Here is a 17066-nt window from a genome sequence, read left to right as displayed (position 1 = left end):
TCCTAGCCTAGCTCTGGGTTGGGAATGGGTCACGATCATGGTGACAGAAGGGGCTGAAAAGCGGGGCCTCTGTGTCTTCTGTCACTTTTGGGAAGGCTTGGCAAGACACTGGTAATACAAAGCATGAGGAGGAAGAGGCGGCCTTGGTTTATAGGTCTGCCTTTGGTGTTTCCTCTTTAGGGCGGGTGTGTAGCTCCCCTGGGAGTAGAGAGCAGACCTTAACAAATGAAGAGAATCATCAGTTTTCTCATTAAAGAGGTTCAACTCATGAAAGGGAAAGTCTTGGACAGTATGCTGCACTTCCCTGGGGAAGTCTGAGGATTGCAACCAAGAATCCTTCCTTCTAACAATACTAGTGGCCATGCTTCTGGATGGTGAATCCCCTGCATCAACTGCAGCCTGAAGGGCTGTTTTCACCACCAACTTGCCCTCTTCTAGAAGTGAGAGGAACTGTAGTCTGTTGTCAGGGGAACATTTGACCTAAAAGGCCACCAGCCTAGAAGTAGTTGTTGAAGTCACACGTGCAGGGCCGGCTTTAGGAAGTGCGGAGCCCAATTCGAACATTTTCGGCGGGGCCCTGGCAGGCATGATTAAAAAAAGAAAAACGTGTAAAAAAAAAAGCCTTTTATTTCTTCCATATATTATTTACTTTCCATAATTATATAAATAATACAATTAGATATTATGTACATTGCATCACATATGCTGTTGATTGCTTATTAATGACCCCCATTTCACATGTGTGGGTCCCTGCCACTCCCTGCGGGTGTGCAGATGTGTGGGTCCCAGCTGCTTCCTGCCCCCTTCATTGAAGCAGGTGTGCAGGGTGTCACGGAGTCCCCGGGCGATGCTCTGGAACTGCTCCCCACCAAGCCAGTCAGGACTTTGGGGAGCCTCCTCTCCCTTGGAGCAGACTTGTTTAGGGCAAGAAGCTCACACGTCTTCACCTCCTGGGTCTCTCCTTGGAGCATTCAGCATCCTCTGCCCCTCCGTGTGCTTCCCACAGCGAGTCCACCCCAGCGGGGTCCTGGGGAAGCCACCGGGTTCTGCACCCCCACTTTGCAGTCAGACGTGACTCTCAGCCAGCCAGTAACACAGAAGTTTATTTGATGACAGGAACAGGGTCTAAAACAGAGCTTGTAGATACAGCGAACCGGACCCCTCGGCTGGGTCCATTCTGGGGGGCAGTGAGCCAGACCCCCAGGTCTGCCCTCCACCCATGACCCCAGCCAGCTCCAGACTAACAACCCCTCCCAGCCCCTCCTCTCTCCTCAGCCCCTTTCCCGGGCCAGGAGGTTACCTGATCCCTTTGTCTCCAACACCTTCAGCTGGCACCTTTGCAGAGGAGGGGCCCAGGCCATCAGTTTCTAGGAGACAGAGTGTCAGGCATTTAGGTGCACTGGCCCTTTGCTCTGCCAGATACTTAAGAACTGCCATGGGGCCACTGAGGCACCAACACAGTACTCAGAGAAAACATTAGAGCTTTCCCAGTTCATCACACAGGATTACTGTCCTGGGAACTGCAGGGCAGCAGTGGACATAAGGCTGGTTGGAGGCAGGGCAGGGGCTGACCGGAGGTAGGGTCTAGCTGCAGGCAGGGCAAGGGGTGCAGGGCTGGCTGGAGATAGCGGGGTGTGGAGTGGGCTGGCTTCAGGCAGGGCCACAGGGGGATGCAGCAGGGGTTGAGAGGGCTGGAGACAGAGAAGTGCGGAACTGGCTGGCTTCAGGCAGGGAGGTGCAGCAGGGATTGGCTGGAGACAGGGCAGGACGTGCGGGACTCGGTGTGGGCAGGGCGGGCAGGGTGTGCAGGGCTGGTGCGGGCAGGACTGTGTGTGGGGCTGGCTGGCTTTGAGCAGGGCCACAGAGATGTGTGGCAGGGGTTGGCTGGAGACAGGGCAGGGGGTTTGGCAGGGGCTGGCTGTGGGCATGGGGTGCAGAGCTGGCTGTAGGCGGGGGGGGCAGGGCTGGTGCAGGCAGGGCAGGGGGAGGGGGTGCAGCAGATGCAGCTGGAGCCCTCACCCTTTAAATAGCCCCCAAGGCTCCCGCTATCCCAGGGCTCTAGGGGTTATTTAAAGGGCCTGGGGTTCCCCTGCTTCTACCCCCCCAGATCTTTTAAATAGCCGTGGGAGCCCTGGAGAATACATGGGGGCAGGGGGGGCTCTGGTGGCTATTTAAAAGATGAGGTGGCAGAGGCAGCTGGAGCCTCGGCCCTTTAAATAGCCCCCGGAGCCCCCTGCTATCCCAGGATTTTGGGGGCTATTTAAAGGGCCCAGAGCTCCAGCCGGGAGAGCAGGGCTGCAGGGTAGGGCTTGCGCTCCGGCCGGGGCTCCAGCCAGGAGAGCGGGGTTGCGGGGCGGCTTGCCGCGCTCCGGCCGGGGCTCCAGCCGGGAGAGCAGGGTTGCGGCAGCTTGCCCCGCTCCGGCCGGGGCTCCAGCCAGGAGAGTGGGGTTGCAGGGCGGCTTGCCGCACTCCGGCCAGGGCTCCAGCCGGGGCCGCGGGGAGGCTTGCCGCGCTCTGGCCGGGGCTCCAGGAGGAATGCGGGGCAGCTTGCCCTGCTCCAGCCGGGAGAGCGGGGCTTGCCGTGCTCCAGCCGGCGCTTTGGTCAGGGGAGCGGGGCCATGGAAGACCCCGGAGCAGACCGCAGCCGGGGTAAGTAAAAAAAATTTAAAAGGTGCTTAAGGCGTGGGGCGCTCTTAGGCGCGGGGCCCGATTCTGGGGAATCAGCTGAATCGGCCTAAAGCCAGCCCTGCTCACATGGCTAGCAGAGCCTGGTAATTGGTGATGCGGAATTGTAATCCCACAGAGAAGAACTTTCTCCCCAGGAGGTCCAGTCTCTTGGAACCCTAATCTGATGGGCTAGTCCAGGGGTCGGCAACCTTTCAGAAGTGCTGTGCCGAGTCTTCATTTATTCACTCTAATTTAAGGTTTCGCGTGCCAGTAATACATTTTAATGTTTTTAGAAGGTCTCTTTCTATAAATCTATAATATGTAACTAAACTATTGTTATATGTAAAGTAAATAAGTTTTTAAAAATGTTTAAGAAGCTTCATTTAAAATTAAATTAAAATGCCGAGCCCCTCGGAGCGGTGGCCAGGACCCAGGCAGTGTGATGCCACTGAAAATCAGCTCGAGTGCCGCCTTCGGCACACGCGCCGTAGGTTGCCTACCCCTGGGCTAGTCCTTAGGTATTGTGACCTATTTCGTACCACCACAGAGTTTGGAGCAAGTTGGAAGAACAGAAATTTGGCTCCCTTTGCTGGGATGAAATAGCAGCTCTTCGCTCTCTTAGGTGTGGGGGCACTGAATGCTGGGGTGTGCCAGACCAATTTCACCGTTTCAATTAAATCTCGTTAACTGGGAGGGCCACCTTACTTGGGCCCTGAGGCTGCAGAATGTCCAACAGTTGGTGGTGTAGGTTTTGGACTTCCTCCAGGGATAAAATATTATTACAAGGAGCAGGGAGAAAAAATGTTTTTCTTTACCTCTGAAGATAAGATAAGAAGCAAGGGGCTTAAATTGTAGCAACAGAGGTTTAGGTTGGACATTAGGAAAAACTGTCAGGGTGATTAAGCACTGGAATAAATTGCCTAAAGACACTGTGGAATCTCCATCACTGGAGATTTGTAAGAGCAGGTTAGACAAACAGCTGTCAGGAATGGTTTAGATAATACTTAGTCTTGCCATGAGTGCAGGGGACTGGACTAGATGACTTCTCAAGGTCCCTTCCAGTCCTATGATTCTATGATTCTATATTTGGAGCTCATTAGCCACTCTTCATAGTAAATCCTGGTATTGCTTATGGTCATCTGGTGGAGATGGGGAAGAAGGAGAGACTGCCTCATCCGGGGAAGAGAAGAGATTCCTGTCAGAACCATCAGTACCTGCAGTTCCGATTTGACATCCTCCTGCTCATATACCGACAGAACGAGTTGTTGATGTAAAAGAGAAGAGTAGAAAGACTCCTGGATGGGTCCTGGGCATTTGCTACAGTGATCCCACAGCCCCCAGTGGGCCAAAATGAGGGGCCAACCGTTTGTGTGGAACCCCAGGGCATGGGGACCATTGGCGCCTAGAGAGGTTGGGTCCACAAGGGCAGACACCGAGAATCCTGGATCACCTGTCCAGGCGTGGCTCTCTTCAGGGGGACATGTTAGATTCTTATGAATATGAAAATTGCTCCCGTTGGAATGGCAGAGCCATCAGTATTCAGGCAATTCTGCCTGATGGCTGTAAATGAGATGGTTCCTGGGACATGGAAATTGTGTCATCTTCCAGTGTAATAATGTCCCTCAGGTGGCCTGGGCCAGAGCAGAGGGAAGACTATAGGTAGAGGAGGAAGATATCCTCCAGTGCCATATAAGTTTCTATATGTCCTGGTGTGTAGGGGGTTTTGATGGTCAGCACCCAGCACATCACTAGTCATGGTGCATCTTTGGGTGGATGAGTCAATACTGCGGAGTTCAGACTCACACTCGTGGATGGGACAGGCGGATGACAGTCTTTGTGCTTCAGTACTGGAATCACCAACAGAACCAGTGGATCCTTCTTCCTACATGCTTTACTCTCCAACTTGCGAGTATTTTTGTGGAGTTGGTTCTTCAGGGTCTGCGCATCAGGGCTCAGGGAAGGAGCGGGTCTCTTATGGACAGTCTTTGATGGGGATCTGTCCTTGCACCCATCAGAGTGCTCCTTGCTCTCAGGAAAAGTCTTTGGGTTTAGCAAATAAAGGCTCTGCTCCTAACCACTTCCTTGGAGAGGCACTATTTGTTTGGTAAATTGATGTACATGGGGTCTCTCCCAGGCCTGGATCAGAGAGGGGCCTCATGGCCTTCTCCATTAAGTATTTCGTAAGGTGAAGAACATGGGCTTTGCGAGTTCTCAGTGGAAAGGAGTGACAAATGTGGCACTTCGCTGAAATGAGTCTCATCCAGGCAGTCAAGGCAGAGTTGGTGTTCATCACTGATGGAGAAGGATCGGGGGCAGGAGAGGCAGTTTTTGAAGCCCAGGACTGTGGACATAGTCCCAGACTGCAGGGAGGGATTCCCTGGTTCAGGGAAGCAAAAACGACACTAACTACACTAAAACTATAACTGTACTAAGCTAAAAGAATAACTGTAAATTTTAGTTATAGATTATCTGAAAGCTGAAGAAAGAGAGAACACTGGAGTCTGAGTGAGGCAATGCAGTGGTAAAACTGAGGGGGTGCTGACCCACACTGCCTCTTATACCCTTACTTGCTAGCGCAAGGAGAACTACTGTGCATGTGTGTGCCAATGGACACTACTTGTGTCCAGACTCAGGCGCATGGTGTGCATACGTATTCACATGTGGAATACACATGGGGACCACCACTTGAAGTAGAAAGATGGATTAAAGCTCTCACTTGCACTGTCCTGGTGCTGCTCTAGGCACTGCCTCCTCCCAGCACTCTCATGGCCACAAGAGGCCGGAATCCTAGCCCAATCTGAGCACAGACCTCTTTTAATTAACCACAGCCCTGTTTCTCACTACAATGGCAGAAGAGATGCTATGTGACATAAATGCACTTGTAGGCTCGCTATATGCCATTGCAGAATCAACCTTACACTGAGGTGATTCTCCTAGGTCCTTATACACAGGTTTTGTGGGCAAAGCACACGACTGAGGTGATGTAAAATGGCCACATCAAGCCTGAGGATCTAGCTCTGTGAGCATTGTATTTATTTGTCTAGGACAAAATATGAATTTACATACATGTTAATTCTACCGTTACTTTTAATTCTTTGAAAGAGAATTAAAAAATAAAGTTCTTTTTTATCCACAACTATGAAGCCTCATATTTAAAAAACAAATGTGCTCCCAAATGCCACAGAAATTTTCAATCACTGATCAGGAGCACTAGAGCAGGTTGGGAGCTGGAATAAAAATGGCAAACATTTTCCTTTTCATTTATTGTCACAATTCCTTTTCCAGTACAAATTTCTTACCAGCTCTAGTGAAGACTTTTCCCAGTGAGTTATAGAGTATTATATTCCTAAACCTTTGGCTATTATTATTAACTATGATATAATTATAGTGCTGTTGCTAATTAGAACCAACTTTATGCTAGGCACCTTACAAATAAGTATAAAGAGTAGGAGTAGAATTTTCAAAAGTGTCTATGCGTATGTCTACCCTGCAATGCAACCTGTGCTTGAGCAAGGCAAATGCCCCCTTGCATCTACACTGAAATTACGCTAACCCAGAGCTCGGACCCGGAGTCCCAGGACTCTGCAGGGCTGGAGGGTCCAAGCTTGAGTCAAGCAAGGAGCCACTGTCCAAGCCCTATTGTTTTGCAGTGTAGCTGCAGCCCCACTTGACTTAGGTCTCAAGAATCATTCAGATGTATCACACAATTCCATGGAACAACTTCCTTAGTGTAACAGGACAATAGTCCTCTTACTAACACTCAGTGGGGGTGTTTTGGTTGGCTAGCTCCCAGTACTAAAAGGGAAAGGGTTGATGGGTAATCAGGACCCTGAGACTGACAGTATCAATGTAAAATACTTTTTCATTAACAAGGATTCTTGCAATCAGAACATTTCAGCTTATGGCCCAGCTACCAAAGAACTACAGGTAGTGAAATCCCTGTCACAAGTTTCTTTGCCACTCGCTTCTTCACCCCCCTGCCTGCCACTCACCCCTACGGCGCCAACTTCCACTCTGCCGGGTGGGTGCTCGCCCATCCCCCCACCTCTTCCCGCCCAAGCATCCGCCCTCGCTCCACCCCCATTCCACTCCCTTCACCCAAGTCCCCGCCTCTGCCCTGCCTCTTCTCCACCTCCTCCCCTGAGTGTGCCGCATCCCCGCTTCTCCTCACTCCCTCTTGGAAAGCACTAAGCGCTGCCAAACAGCTGTTAGGCGGCGGGAAGCACTGGAGGTGGGGAGGAGCAGTGACGCAGTACGCTGGGGGGGTGGGGAGGAGAAGGAGGCGAGGAGGAGGGAGCTTGGCTGCAATTTTTTCCCATGGGAGCTCTAACCCTGGAGCGCCCATGGAGTCAGCGCCTCCCTCCCGCTTGCCTCCTTACTTAAATATTGGGACAAATGGAATCCTGACTGTACATTGATTGGGATGCGGGACAAAGAGCTAACTATTGGGACAGTCCCAATTTATCGGTACATCTGCTTACCCTAATTTTCTATGACCTATAGTACTAACATTGATTTAGCATGAGTGTGAGGGTTTATAGGCCTCTTGGGAACTTGTGTTTTGGGGAAGGGATGAATAGTGAGAGTGTGGAAGTTCAGGGAAGGAGTGTCAGGTATATACAACCTCATGGTAGGTGGACACAAGAGGTTGTGAACTCCATATAGGCAGCATGCTTCCTGAGAAGAAATCCCCAAGAAGAACACAGATTGCTAACACTTATTACAATGATCTGTAACCCATTAAACCCCCATTTTTGTCTATGACTACAGGGGAGTTAACAGGCCACTTCTACTTGAATCGTCCCTTACATTAGGGGCTAAATACTTATCCTAAACTATCTGTTCAACCTTGTATTTAGCTGTGACACTCTTATTACCTTTCCCAGACCTGAATAAGGGCTCTATGTATCTTGAAAGCTCGTCTCTCACCAACAGAAGTCGGTCCAATAAAAGATATTACCTCACCCAGCTAGTCTCTCTAATAAAGAGATTAAGTTTATCTGTAGAACTTTAACATGACCAGTAAATTGGTGGTGTGACAGCTATAATACATTTATTTGGCTGATTACCCTGCCATAAGCATCAGGTCAAGCAGTTAACGTATATACTGAACACATGACCCAAATGTTTAGGTGTAATCCTCTTGCTAATCTTTCAAATACCGGCAGTCAGAAACGTATGACAGGGATTTCACTACCTGTAGTTCTTTGGTGGCTGGGCCATAAGCTAAAATGTTCTGATTGCACTAGTCGTTGTTAATAAGAAAGTATTTTACATTGAGACCAACATGCACTCTGTATATGTTTGAGACAAACACACTTAAACCCCATTTCCTTAACACAATTCTTCCCCACTTCCTGTGCTACTCATTTTTAACCTCCCAAGTTCTTCCTTTACATTTCTCTTTTCAGGAAGATTGTGCAGCGTACCCTTCTTACAAGTACTGTAATGCTGATATCAATTGTCCATAACACTACAGTATTACACTAGTGTAAGCTGCTGTATTTTAGAATCACACTGGCTCCACATAACTTACTAGACAGCACACCTATTCTGGATAGCTATGCTACTTGATGGTATCAACTTTAATTTCAGATTTTTATTTACAAAGAATGTTATGCTGATATGGCATACATACAGAATTTTATGTGCATGGGAATGATGTAAATGAGACAGAGAATATTCCTTAATTTAACTACGAGATATGCAAGATTCTTGACAGGAGAAGCCTGTTTCACGATTCCTTGTTTTGCACTCTCGGGCTTACTATATTTATGTGAAATGTGAAACATTGTCCATCTGTTCACAAAGAGTTTGCAGGGAATTTTAAGAAGACATGTTAATGAAATTAATGGGGTATATTTACAACATTGATAAAACAACAACTTGGAGCATCTGGAAAGCTCATAAATTTGGTATTTATAAACATACATGGATGGTGGCACCTTTAGCCAAATATGTCTTTTCAGTGTCCTTGCCCTCAAATGACAGACCAGCCAGGAGCTACCTTCCTTCCGGGTACTGTTGAGAGTTTGTCAGGCTTGTGTAAGCCTCATGCTTTCAAAAATTTACCTGTACCAAGGCCAATTTTGCTTTTAAGGAAACATCACAATTCTGTACATGGCAGGAACAAACCAGACAGCAATATAAGTATTACCTGAGGCCTGATATACACTACACAGTTAGGTCAACATAAACCTCCTTGCGTCGACCATGTGTCTGGTCTTAAACTTGTCTCCCACTGACATAAATGCCTATTACATCGACATAGCAATGCTACCTCCCCAAGTGGCATTGAGCCGTGGCCGATGTAGAAGTTGACACAGCACAAGTCTAGACACTGCATTACCTATTTTGACCCTAACAGTCCTCCAGCAGCTGTCACAGTGCCCAACACTGACCACTCTGGTCACAATTGTGAACTCCACTGCGGCCCCATGAATTTTTGAAATGCCTTTTCCTGATTGTCCAGCATGCGAGTACACCTACAGCTCTCCATTATTGTGTGCAACTGCCCAGCTACATGCTCCAGATGTGCTCTGGCTTGGAGTAGACAGGAGATATTGGGTCTCCTGAGCCTCTGGGGAGAAGAGGCTGTGCAGACACAGCTATGGACCAGCCACAGAAAAGTTGACATCTATGAGCAGATTTCATGGGGGATGCAGGAGAAGGCGTACAACAGGGACCAGCAGCAGTGCCGCGTGAAAGTGAAGGAACTTCAGCAGGCATACCACAAGGCCAGGGAAGCCAACAGTCAATCCAGTGCCAAGCCTCAGACCTGCTGCTTTTACAAAGAGCTGTTTGCCATATTTGGCAGAGAACCCCCACTACTCTAGAACAGTAGTGTAGCTGGTGGGGAGCAGGGCAGTGGGCATTCTCCCACTGAGCACAAGTGGCGCCTTTTCAATTTCTTTGCGCCTTTTTAATTTTTACTCACTCAGCGGCACTCCGGCTCTTCGGTGGCAGGTCCTTCACTCACTCCGCGGGTCTTTGGTGGCATTTAGGCAGTGGGTCCTTGAGGATAAGAAGGAGGTGGAGGAGGATGAAAGACATGTGACTGGGGCCCAGCTATGCGGCAAGCCAGGACATGTTTGGGACTCCACCACAGTCCAGTCAGTCCTGGCAGTCGAGAACAATGAAGGGGAAGGATCATCGGATAAGTGTGTAAATGTATTTTTCACTACAGTGATGCAGCTCACGACTTTTCATTAATTTACTCGGATTAGAAGAGGTAAGATACAACAAAGAGAGGTAGAGTTGCTATCTGCTTTTAATTGCTCCTGAGAGATCTCGATGAAACTTTCATGGAGGCACTCTGCAATCCTCTCCCAAAGATTTTTAGCGACGAAAGTCTTATTTCTTCATCCATGGTAGGGCACTTTCCCAGTCAGTGATAACTTCAGCAGGCATCATTGCAGTCAGTACAGAAGATAGCAGCATATAGGCCTAGGTGGCTTTGGGACACCAACAGCAGCTGTGCTCTCTCGGTGTTACCCTCAGGAGCCGTACCTACTGTGGCTGGTGCTGTGAGTGGTGTTGTGCACCAGTAATCCAAAGCAAAAGAGCCAATGAGCATGTGTTGTTGAAAACATTAGGGGAGGAAGGGAACGAGAGTTCTGAATCTTTTGCTTTCTGTTGTGACTACACTGACAATGGTACTACTGTGTGTTTTATCTGCAGTTGTTGCCATTGTGACCTTGAGGGGCTCCCCCTCCACACCTGCAGAACGCCTGAGCCAGATAGGGAGAAGAAAGAAGAGGACTCAGGATGACACGTTCAATGGAATCCTGCAAGCCAGTGCTGCATCAGACCCTGAGCACAGGGCCTGGAAGGTGAACATTGCAAACAGCCTAGAGAAGGAAAGAGTGCAGAGGAGAAAGGCCCAGGAGTCCCAGCAGGAAAAGGAGAGAAATATGCACCAGGAGGTAATAAGGCTTCTCCGGCGGCAAACACAGATGCTGCTGACTTTTGTGGACCTACAGATTCAACAATCCTGGGCTTGCCTCCCTCTGCAGTCCTTGGAGAACTCAATTGCAGCATCGCCCTACACTTTCCCACTCAACATTCCTCGTGTCATCGGGGGCTGCTGCTCTAACCCTACCTCTCCACCTGGGGGGATATTAAAGACCACCAAAGCTTCACATACACTGACCTGTGAAAGCCACAGTTGGTGTATTTAGCTAAAATGTACATGAATATTCTTTCCCCTTGTAAAGTTCTGTTCTGTTAATTTATTAAGTTTTCAGTGTATTTGCTTTAAAATTGCACAGATTCCTTTTCACTGATTTTGTTACAAATAAAATTGTACTGTTTGGAACACAATTCATCTTTATTAGTTCACAACATATGCTGCAAAGTGCCTAGCAGTTGAGAGCACCCACTTACTTGTTACTGTACAGTGTGACACAACTCATAGAATCTGTAACAGACAAAATGAATAGGTGCATTGACACTGTTACATTCATACATGTACACGAAGCACCACACAGTTCCTAACAGGCCAAAAACAGCAGGGACAGGTAGAGCACAATACACCACCATGCATTACTGCCTCTCACTGTTAAACTACTCTTTCAAAGCCTCCCTGAGCCATTTAGCTCCATGTTAAGCTCTTTTCATAGCACTTATATCTGGCTGTTCCAACTCAGCAGACAGCTGCTACACCTCTACATTTGACCCCAGTGGAAATGTTTTCCCTCTTGGGTTCACAGATATTATGCAGGACACAGCAGGCAGCTATAACAGTGGGATATTTTTCTCACTGAGATCCAATCTTGTGAGTCAACAACGTCAATGTCCCTTTAGTCTACCAAAAGCACATTCAACTGTCATTCTGCAACTGCTGAGCTGCTAGCTGAATCTCTCCTTGGTGCTGTTGAGGTGGCCAGTGTTTAGCTTCAGGGGAACTGGGGGTAGGCTGGGTCTCCCAGGATCACTATTGGCATTTCAACATCACCAGCGATAATCTACCAGTCAGCAAAGAAAGTCCCTGAACAGCCCTTTGTTCTTAAAGATGTGTGTGTCATGTACCTTCCCTGACCAGCCCACAGTGAAGCTAGTGAAGCATCCCCAGTGATCCACCAATGTTTGCATAACCATAGAAAATTAGACCTTTCCATTGATGTCACGCTGTGGCAAGGTGGTCTGCCAAAATAGGGATAGGTATGGCATCTTTGCTCCAACCCAGTTCAGGAACCATACTGCTACAAATCGAGCTACTATATCTTGCATATTGCTGAGAGTCCCACTCCTGCATAACAAGAGGTGATTAATGGCCCTGCACTTGATGACAGCTCCCACAGTGGATTTTCCGAAATGATTCCCCACTGATTGGCAGCAATCTGGCTTTGCAATTTTCCACACTTCTCCACTGTCAGAGCAGCTCTCATTATGTTGTCCCTGAGCTGGAGGATCAGGGCAAGCTCACCCCACAGATCCAGGAATGTGTCCCTGTGCATCTGAAAGCTCTGCAGCCGCCGCTTGTCGTCTCAAGCCTGCTTTACGACATGATCCTATCAGTCAGTGCTCATTTCTCAGGACCATAAGTGACACTTCACCATCGGCAGCTGCTTCACCACCACCAACCTTGAGCTGATTCTTGCTATGTCCCACAGCAATCTGTCCTCCAAAAACTGTCATGTTTCCTGTTGATTCAGTTCTTTCAGGGTTCTGCAACTACCAGAGGATTGTGTGTTCTGTGCTTGCAACACTCACAACAATAGTGCAGAGCTGTGCAAGCTTCATGCTTCTGTCAGAGATGGTGGACAGCGAGGACAGCTGCCTCGGTTTTGGGGATTTTGAAAAGAGGAACAGAAATTATGGGATATGGATGATATTATGGGATGGAGACAGTTGCACACTGGAAAGTTAACTTCTTGCTCTCAGTCACCCCTTCACGATCCGTTTTTGTGCCACCATACATAGCCAAAACTTCCCAAAAATGATGGGGGGGGGGCAGTTACTCACTGGGATACCTATCTATAGTGCAATGCACTGTGCATTGATATAAGCACTGCTGGTGAGTACATGCACTGCCAATACTAGGAGCCAAATATGCATGCACACAAGTGATACACTAATTGTGGGAGCTTTATGTCGACATAATTTGCACCGACCAAATTTTGTAGTGTAGACATAGCCTGAAACTTCAAGGCTCTCAATTTTTCCACAGACAGATGTTCCACAAAAGTTGATGATTAGCAGAATTATTTAGATGGATTTAACTAAGGTCCAGACTGCTGACACTAGGTGATTTTTTAACCCTCCTGAAGAAGACATTTTTAAATATTAGAACCAGCTGTTGTACATGTAAGTTTGGGAAAGCTGGTATGAACAGAACAACATGGCCATGGTGGTGCTCACTTTCCTTTTTCTCACACATTATTTTTCAGTCACTGAGATGTAAAATGACCTGCCTATCCAAACTACCATGGGTATTAACTGATCTTGAAAACTCACCCACTGCACACATCCTCCATCTTTTACCATGATATCACAGTGTTTATGGAAAATATAGTTAATGTATATGTAAATAGCAAAGGCATAATTCAGACACAAAAGTGCAACATGCATATTGGTCTCAGACTAAAAAATGTTCTTAATTTTTTTGTCTTGTATTCTTAAGGAGGATGCATCTTTGTGACTATAATTAGATCCATTATTTGAGGAACTTGGGGTAATTGGAATCTAGCCTTTTTCCATGTGGATTGGGTGCAGACGGACTGAATGAATCAAAAACGAAGACTGTGGGGATGCATTATACATACAAAAAATCCTGCATAAATGAAGTACGATTGTTTTAAAGGGCCCTAGGCAATTATCCTGCTGTTTTATGAGGGAACCCCATTAAGGTGAGTTGATTGATTATATTTCTGTACAGGGAAAAATTGCCAGCCCTAAATATTTTAGACACTTTACCTGCCAAATAAATGCTGGCAGAAGATCAATGGAGCACTTGTGCTGCCAACAGTGGTGCAGAGAGTTCTTTTGCTGTGGAGGTGGCTTCGGCACACTATTTATAAACCTCCTGAAAGGGGTTCCTTTCTATAACTTATTTTTACCTAAGCTCAATTCAAAAATACACTCCGATTGTGCTCTATTCTGTAGGTATCAAAGATAACTAGAATTCCTTATCTCTACAACTCACAGATAAGAGATCATTGCACTCCAGGTAAAGCATGATCTTTCCCTGTTCCATATTAGGGATACTTTTGCCTGGTCAGTCAGTTTCCTGAAACATTATGGATCCTATAGTATATCTCATTCTATTAATGGAAAAACTATTGAAACTTTGCTCACCTTGAGAAATAAGCTCTTAGGAATGGTCCTTGTTCCTCCAAATTGCTATAGCGTATGAAATAGGATATGAAGTAGAATGTGACTTTATCATAACTACTTACCCCCGAACACACAAAACACACCACCACTGCCACAATCACAACAACAACACTGGACAAAAAGAGTTACTTACATTGAGTGAGGATCCCTGTTAAGGCATTTTTAAAACTCTCCTTGGCTTGTTCCATTTCTTGTTCATGAGTGGCTTTCTCATTCATAAGTCGGCGAACGTGACTATTTGCTGACTGCACCATTGAATAGAATTGATTCGCAGAGCGACGATTCACCTCGCCTCGCTCAATCCAGGTAAGCAGCACTGTGATGGCCTCTGAAAATTTGCTGTCATCTAGAACAGTCAAACCACAGGTTTTAAATTACAGATATAAATATCCCAGGAATGATACAATTTCTGTGTTATGCCACATTAAAATCCTCATCAATTGTGCTTACACTGTATCATATTGGGTTACACTTTTTGGTCCATTTTTCCATCAGATCTAGGGAGCTGATGCTATCATATGAAATGCCATAAATTTTCATCCAAAGCCTGTCTTCTAGTGATTATAATGGTTCTCTTCCTTGAAAAAAAAGAGTGGCCTGAATTTTCACATGCACTAAAGAAATGGTAAGAGTGTGTGTGTGTGTGAGGTGCTAGATGTATTAAACGGTGTAAGGGATTTAATGTGGGAGGCTATAGCATGATGTTTCAGTTACGTCAGGGAGCACTTGCATTTTTGTCCACATTGATTGGCCTTTAGTATTGTGCATTTAAATGTTTGTACATGTTCCCAAAGATCTCGAGCTGAGCAAATAATAATACCTTCTTCTACAATAAAAATTCTGCGTTCTGTGGATCTTGTCAAAACACAGGGTCTAGATCTGCATGTTAAATAAATCCACTCAAAATCTTCCAGTGACACAGACCCCCATTACATTTAGTTCCTCTACTTGCACCCATTACTGTATGCTGACTGCACTTTATGGTCATCAAGAAACAGAGAACGGAGAAGCATTGTAAGTACACTAGACATTTAGATCCTGGACTAGACATTTAGATCCTCTGACTGTCAGATCCTGAGTCTGGATGACAGAGTATGGATCACTTGATAGTGGCCCTGTTCTTTTCATTCCCTTTGAAGCATCTGGCTCTGGCTACTGTCAGAAGACAGGATACTAGGGTAGATGAACCATTGGTCTGACCCAGTATGGTCATGCTTATGTTTTTGTGAGGTTGTATAAAATAAAAACTCAACAATCAAACAAGACCAACCCAAGTATTATAATGATAAAGGCCCTGAATCTGTCATCATTACTTAAAATGAGTAATTTATTCATGCAAGGCTTCTCAGTGACTTCAAGGAGACTAGGAAGAGCGCTACTCACCATCAGTAAAAGTAGAAGAATTGGGATGCAAATTAGAGTTGGAATATATCTACTAGGTCATCTTACTCACTAATCCTTGCAGTGCAAAATTTCGCCCTGCAGTATATTTCCTAGTACTTCATCTAATACTTTTTTTTTTAATTGAAGATTTCCTGGGATGATTCTTCCACCTCTTCCTCAAGAGAGTCTTATAGTGAGGTCCATTAAACTGCCTTACAATTCAGCCTACATGTGCTTTTTTTTCTGATTTTGTCCATTTACTGAATAATTCATTCCAATGCTTGGTGTTACTTCCTTCATACATTTTAAATGATTAGTATTTCTCCTCTGCTGCATAAATGTCTACTGTTCTGGGGGGAAGGAAGCAGAGGTTTCGCCCAATGCCATTTTAAATGAATATGTGAAAATATTAAAACCAGCCAATGACGTGGAGAGATCTGGCAGCTTTTTTTAATTGTTTTGTAAGGTAACACAATCTATCTGTAGGAAATAATAAAAATAAGTAACAATAATTCTTATACTTTATACAGGGCTGTTTATTTTAGATCACAAATCACAAAACAAAGATAGGGACCTAAGACCCAGAGAGGTTCAGTGAGTTGCTTGCGGTCATGCAGCAGGTCGATGGCAGATTTAGGAATAGATCCCAGGTCTCTGGACTCTTAGTTCGGCCTCCTATTCACTGAACCTTGCAGTCATCTACAACAGCTGGATTCAACTGCTACAAGCTGAATAGACTTTTTGCATTTGACAGACTCTCAGAAATCCACAAAATAAAAGCATCACAATGTCCTATTGTTGCATTGTGTTGTGTATGTGTTGTGACTTTGCATCCACACATGACCATGCCCTCATTCTCTTTAACTTATTTTGTGGTCATTGAGAAGAAAAGAAATGGGGTCTCTGTGATGGTACCTCCCACAAGGCTTTATGGAAATATGCTTAGAATGTGTTTTATGCGACATATGCCATGTAACATATCTCCGTAAAGGTTATGATCTACTAAATGTATTAATCCTATTTTTATGCATGTATCATTTTTGTATTCGAAGTTATAAATGTTATGAATGTTGGCTGTGTACTGGCTTGATTTCTAAATAACCTTAGTAGAGCATTTGGTCAGTTCCTGGAGAAAGGAATGTTGAAATTAAGTACCTAATCAAGAAACACTTAAAGGACAATGGATCTTGCAATGCTCCAATCCACATAAGAAGTCTACTTGAGGACATTCAAGGTAGCATGTAAACAATGGATGCTACCTGTAAAAACTGTGAGTCATGCATAGACATGTGATTTGCACAGGTGATTCCAAAACTCCATCTTGGAGCTGGACTTTGTATAGGAGAGAGGAGGGGGTCTCCACCCACAAAAAGAAAGTCTATTTAAGCCTGTGGGAGACCCCTCCATTTTGGTCTTCAGCTGGCTAAAGGGAGGAGCCATCATGAAGAATCCCCTAGCTACCACCAGAGCTGGAATAACAGCTGTACTAGGGAAAAGAATTGTGCCCAGGCCTGGAAGGTGTCCAGTCTGAGGAAAAAACTTACTGAAGCATCTCTGAGGGTGAGATTATCTGTATTCAGTTTGATTAGACATAGATTTGCACGTTTTATTTTATTTTGCTTGGTAACTTACTTTGTTCTGTCTGTCACTACTTGGAACCACTGAAATCCTACTTTCTG

At 46.0% G+C, this 17066-nt stretch overlaps 1 protein-coding gene across 5 annotated transcripts in view; it reads right to left on the bottom strand.

Annotated features, from left to right (window-relative positions):
• The window catches only part of ENOX1 (ecto-NOX disulfide-thiol exchanger 1), a 543507-nt gene that overhangs the window by 119345 nt on the left and 407096 nt on the right, over positions 1 to 17066 (bottom strand). For all 5 annotated transcript variants that reach the window (XM_030565681.1, XM_030565709.1, XM_030565691.1 and 2 more), the window contains one exon: positions 14138 to 14350. In XM_030565681.1, coding sequence (XP_030421541.1) covers positions 14138 to 14350 — 213 coding nt within the window. The remainder of the gene's footprint in view (positions 1 to 14137; positions 14351 to 17066) is intronic.

Source organism: Gopherus evgoodei, chromosome 1 (assembly GCF_007399415.2).
Source record: "Gopherus evgoodei ecotype Sinaloan lineage chromosome 1, rGopEvg1_v1.p, whole genome shotgun sequence".
NCBI classification, from domain to species: domain Eukaryota; kingdom Metazoa; phylum Chordata; order Testudines; family Testudinidae; genus Gopherus; species Gopherus evgoodei.
This window is presented reverse-complemented; position numbering and strand designations above follow the sequence as displayed.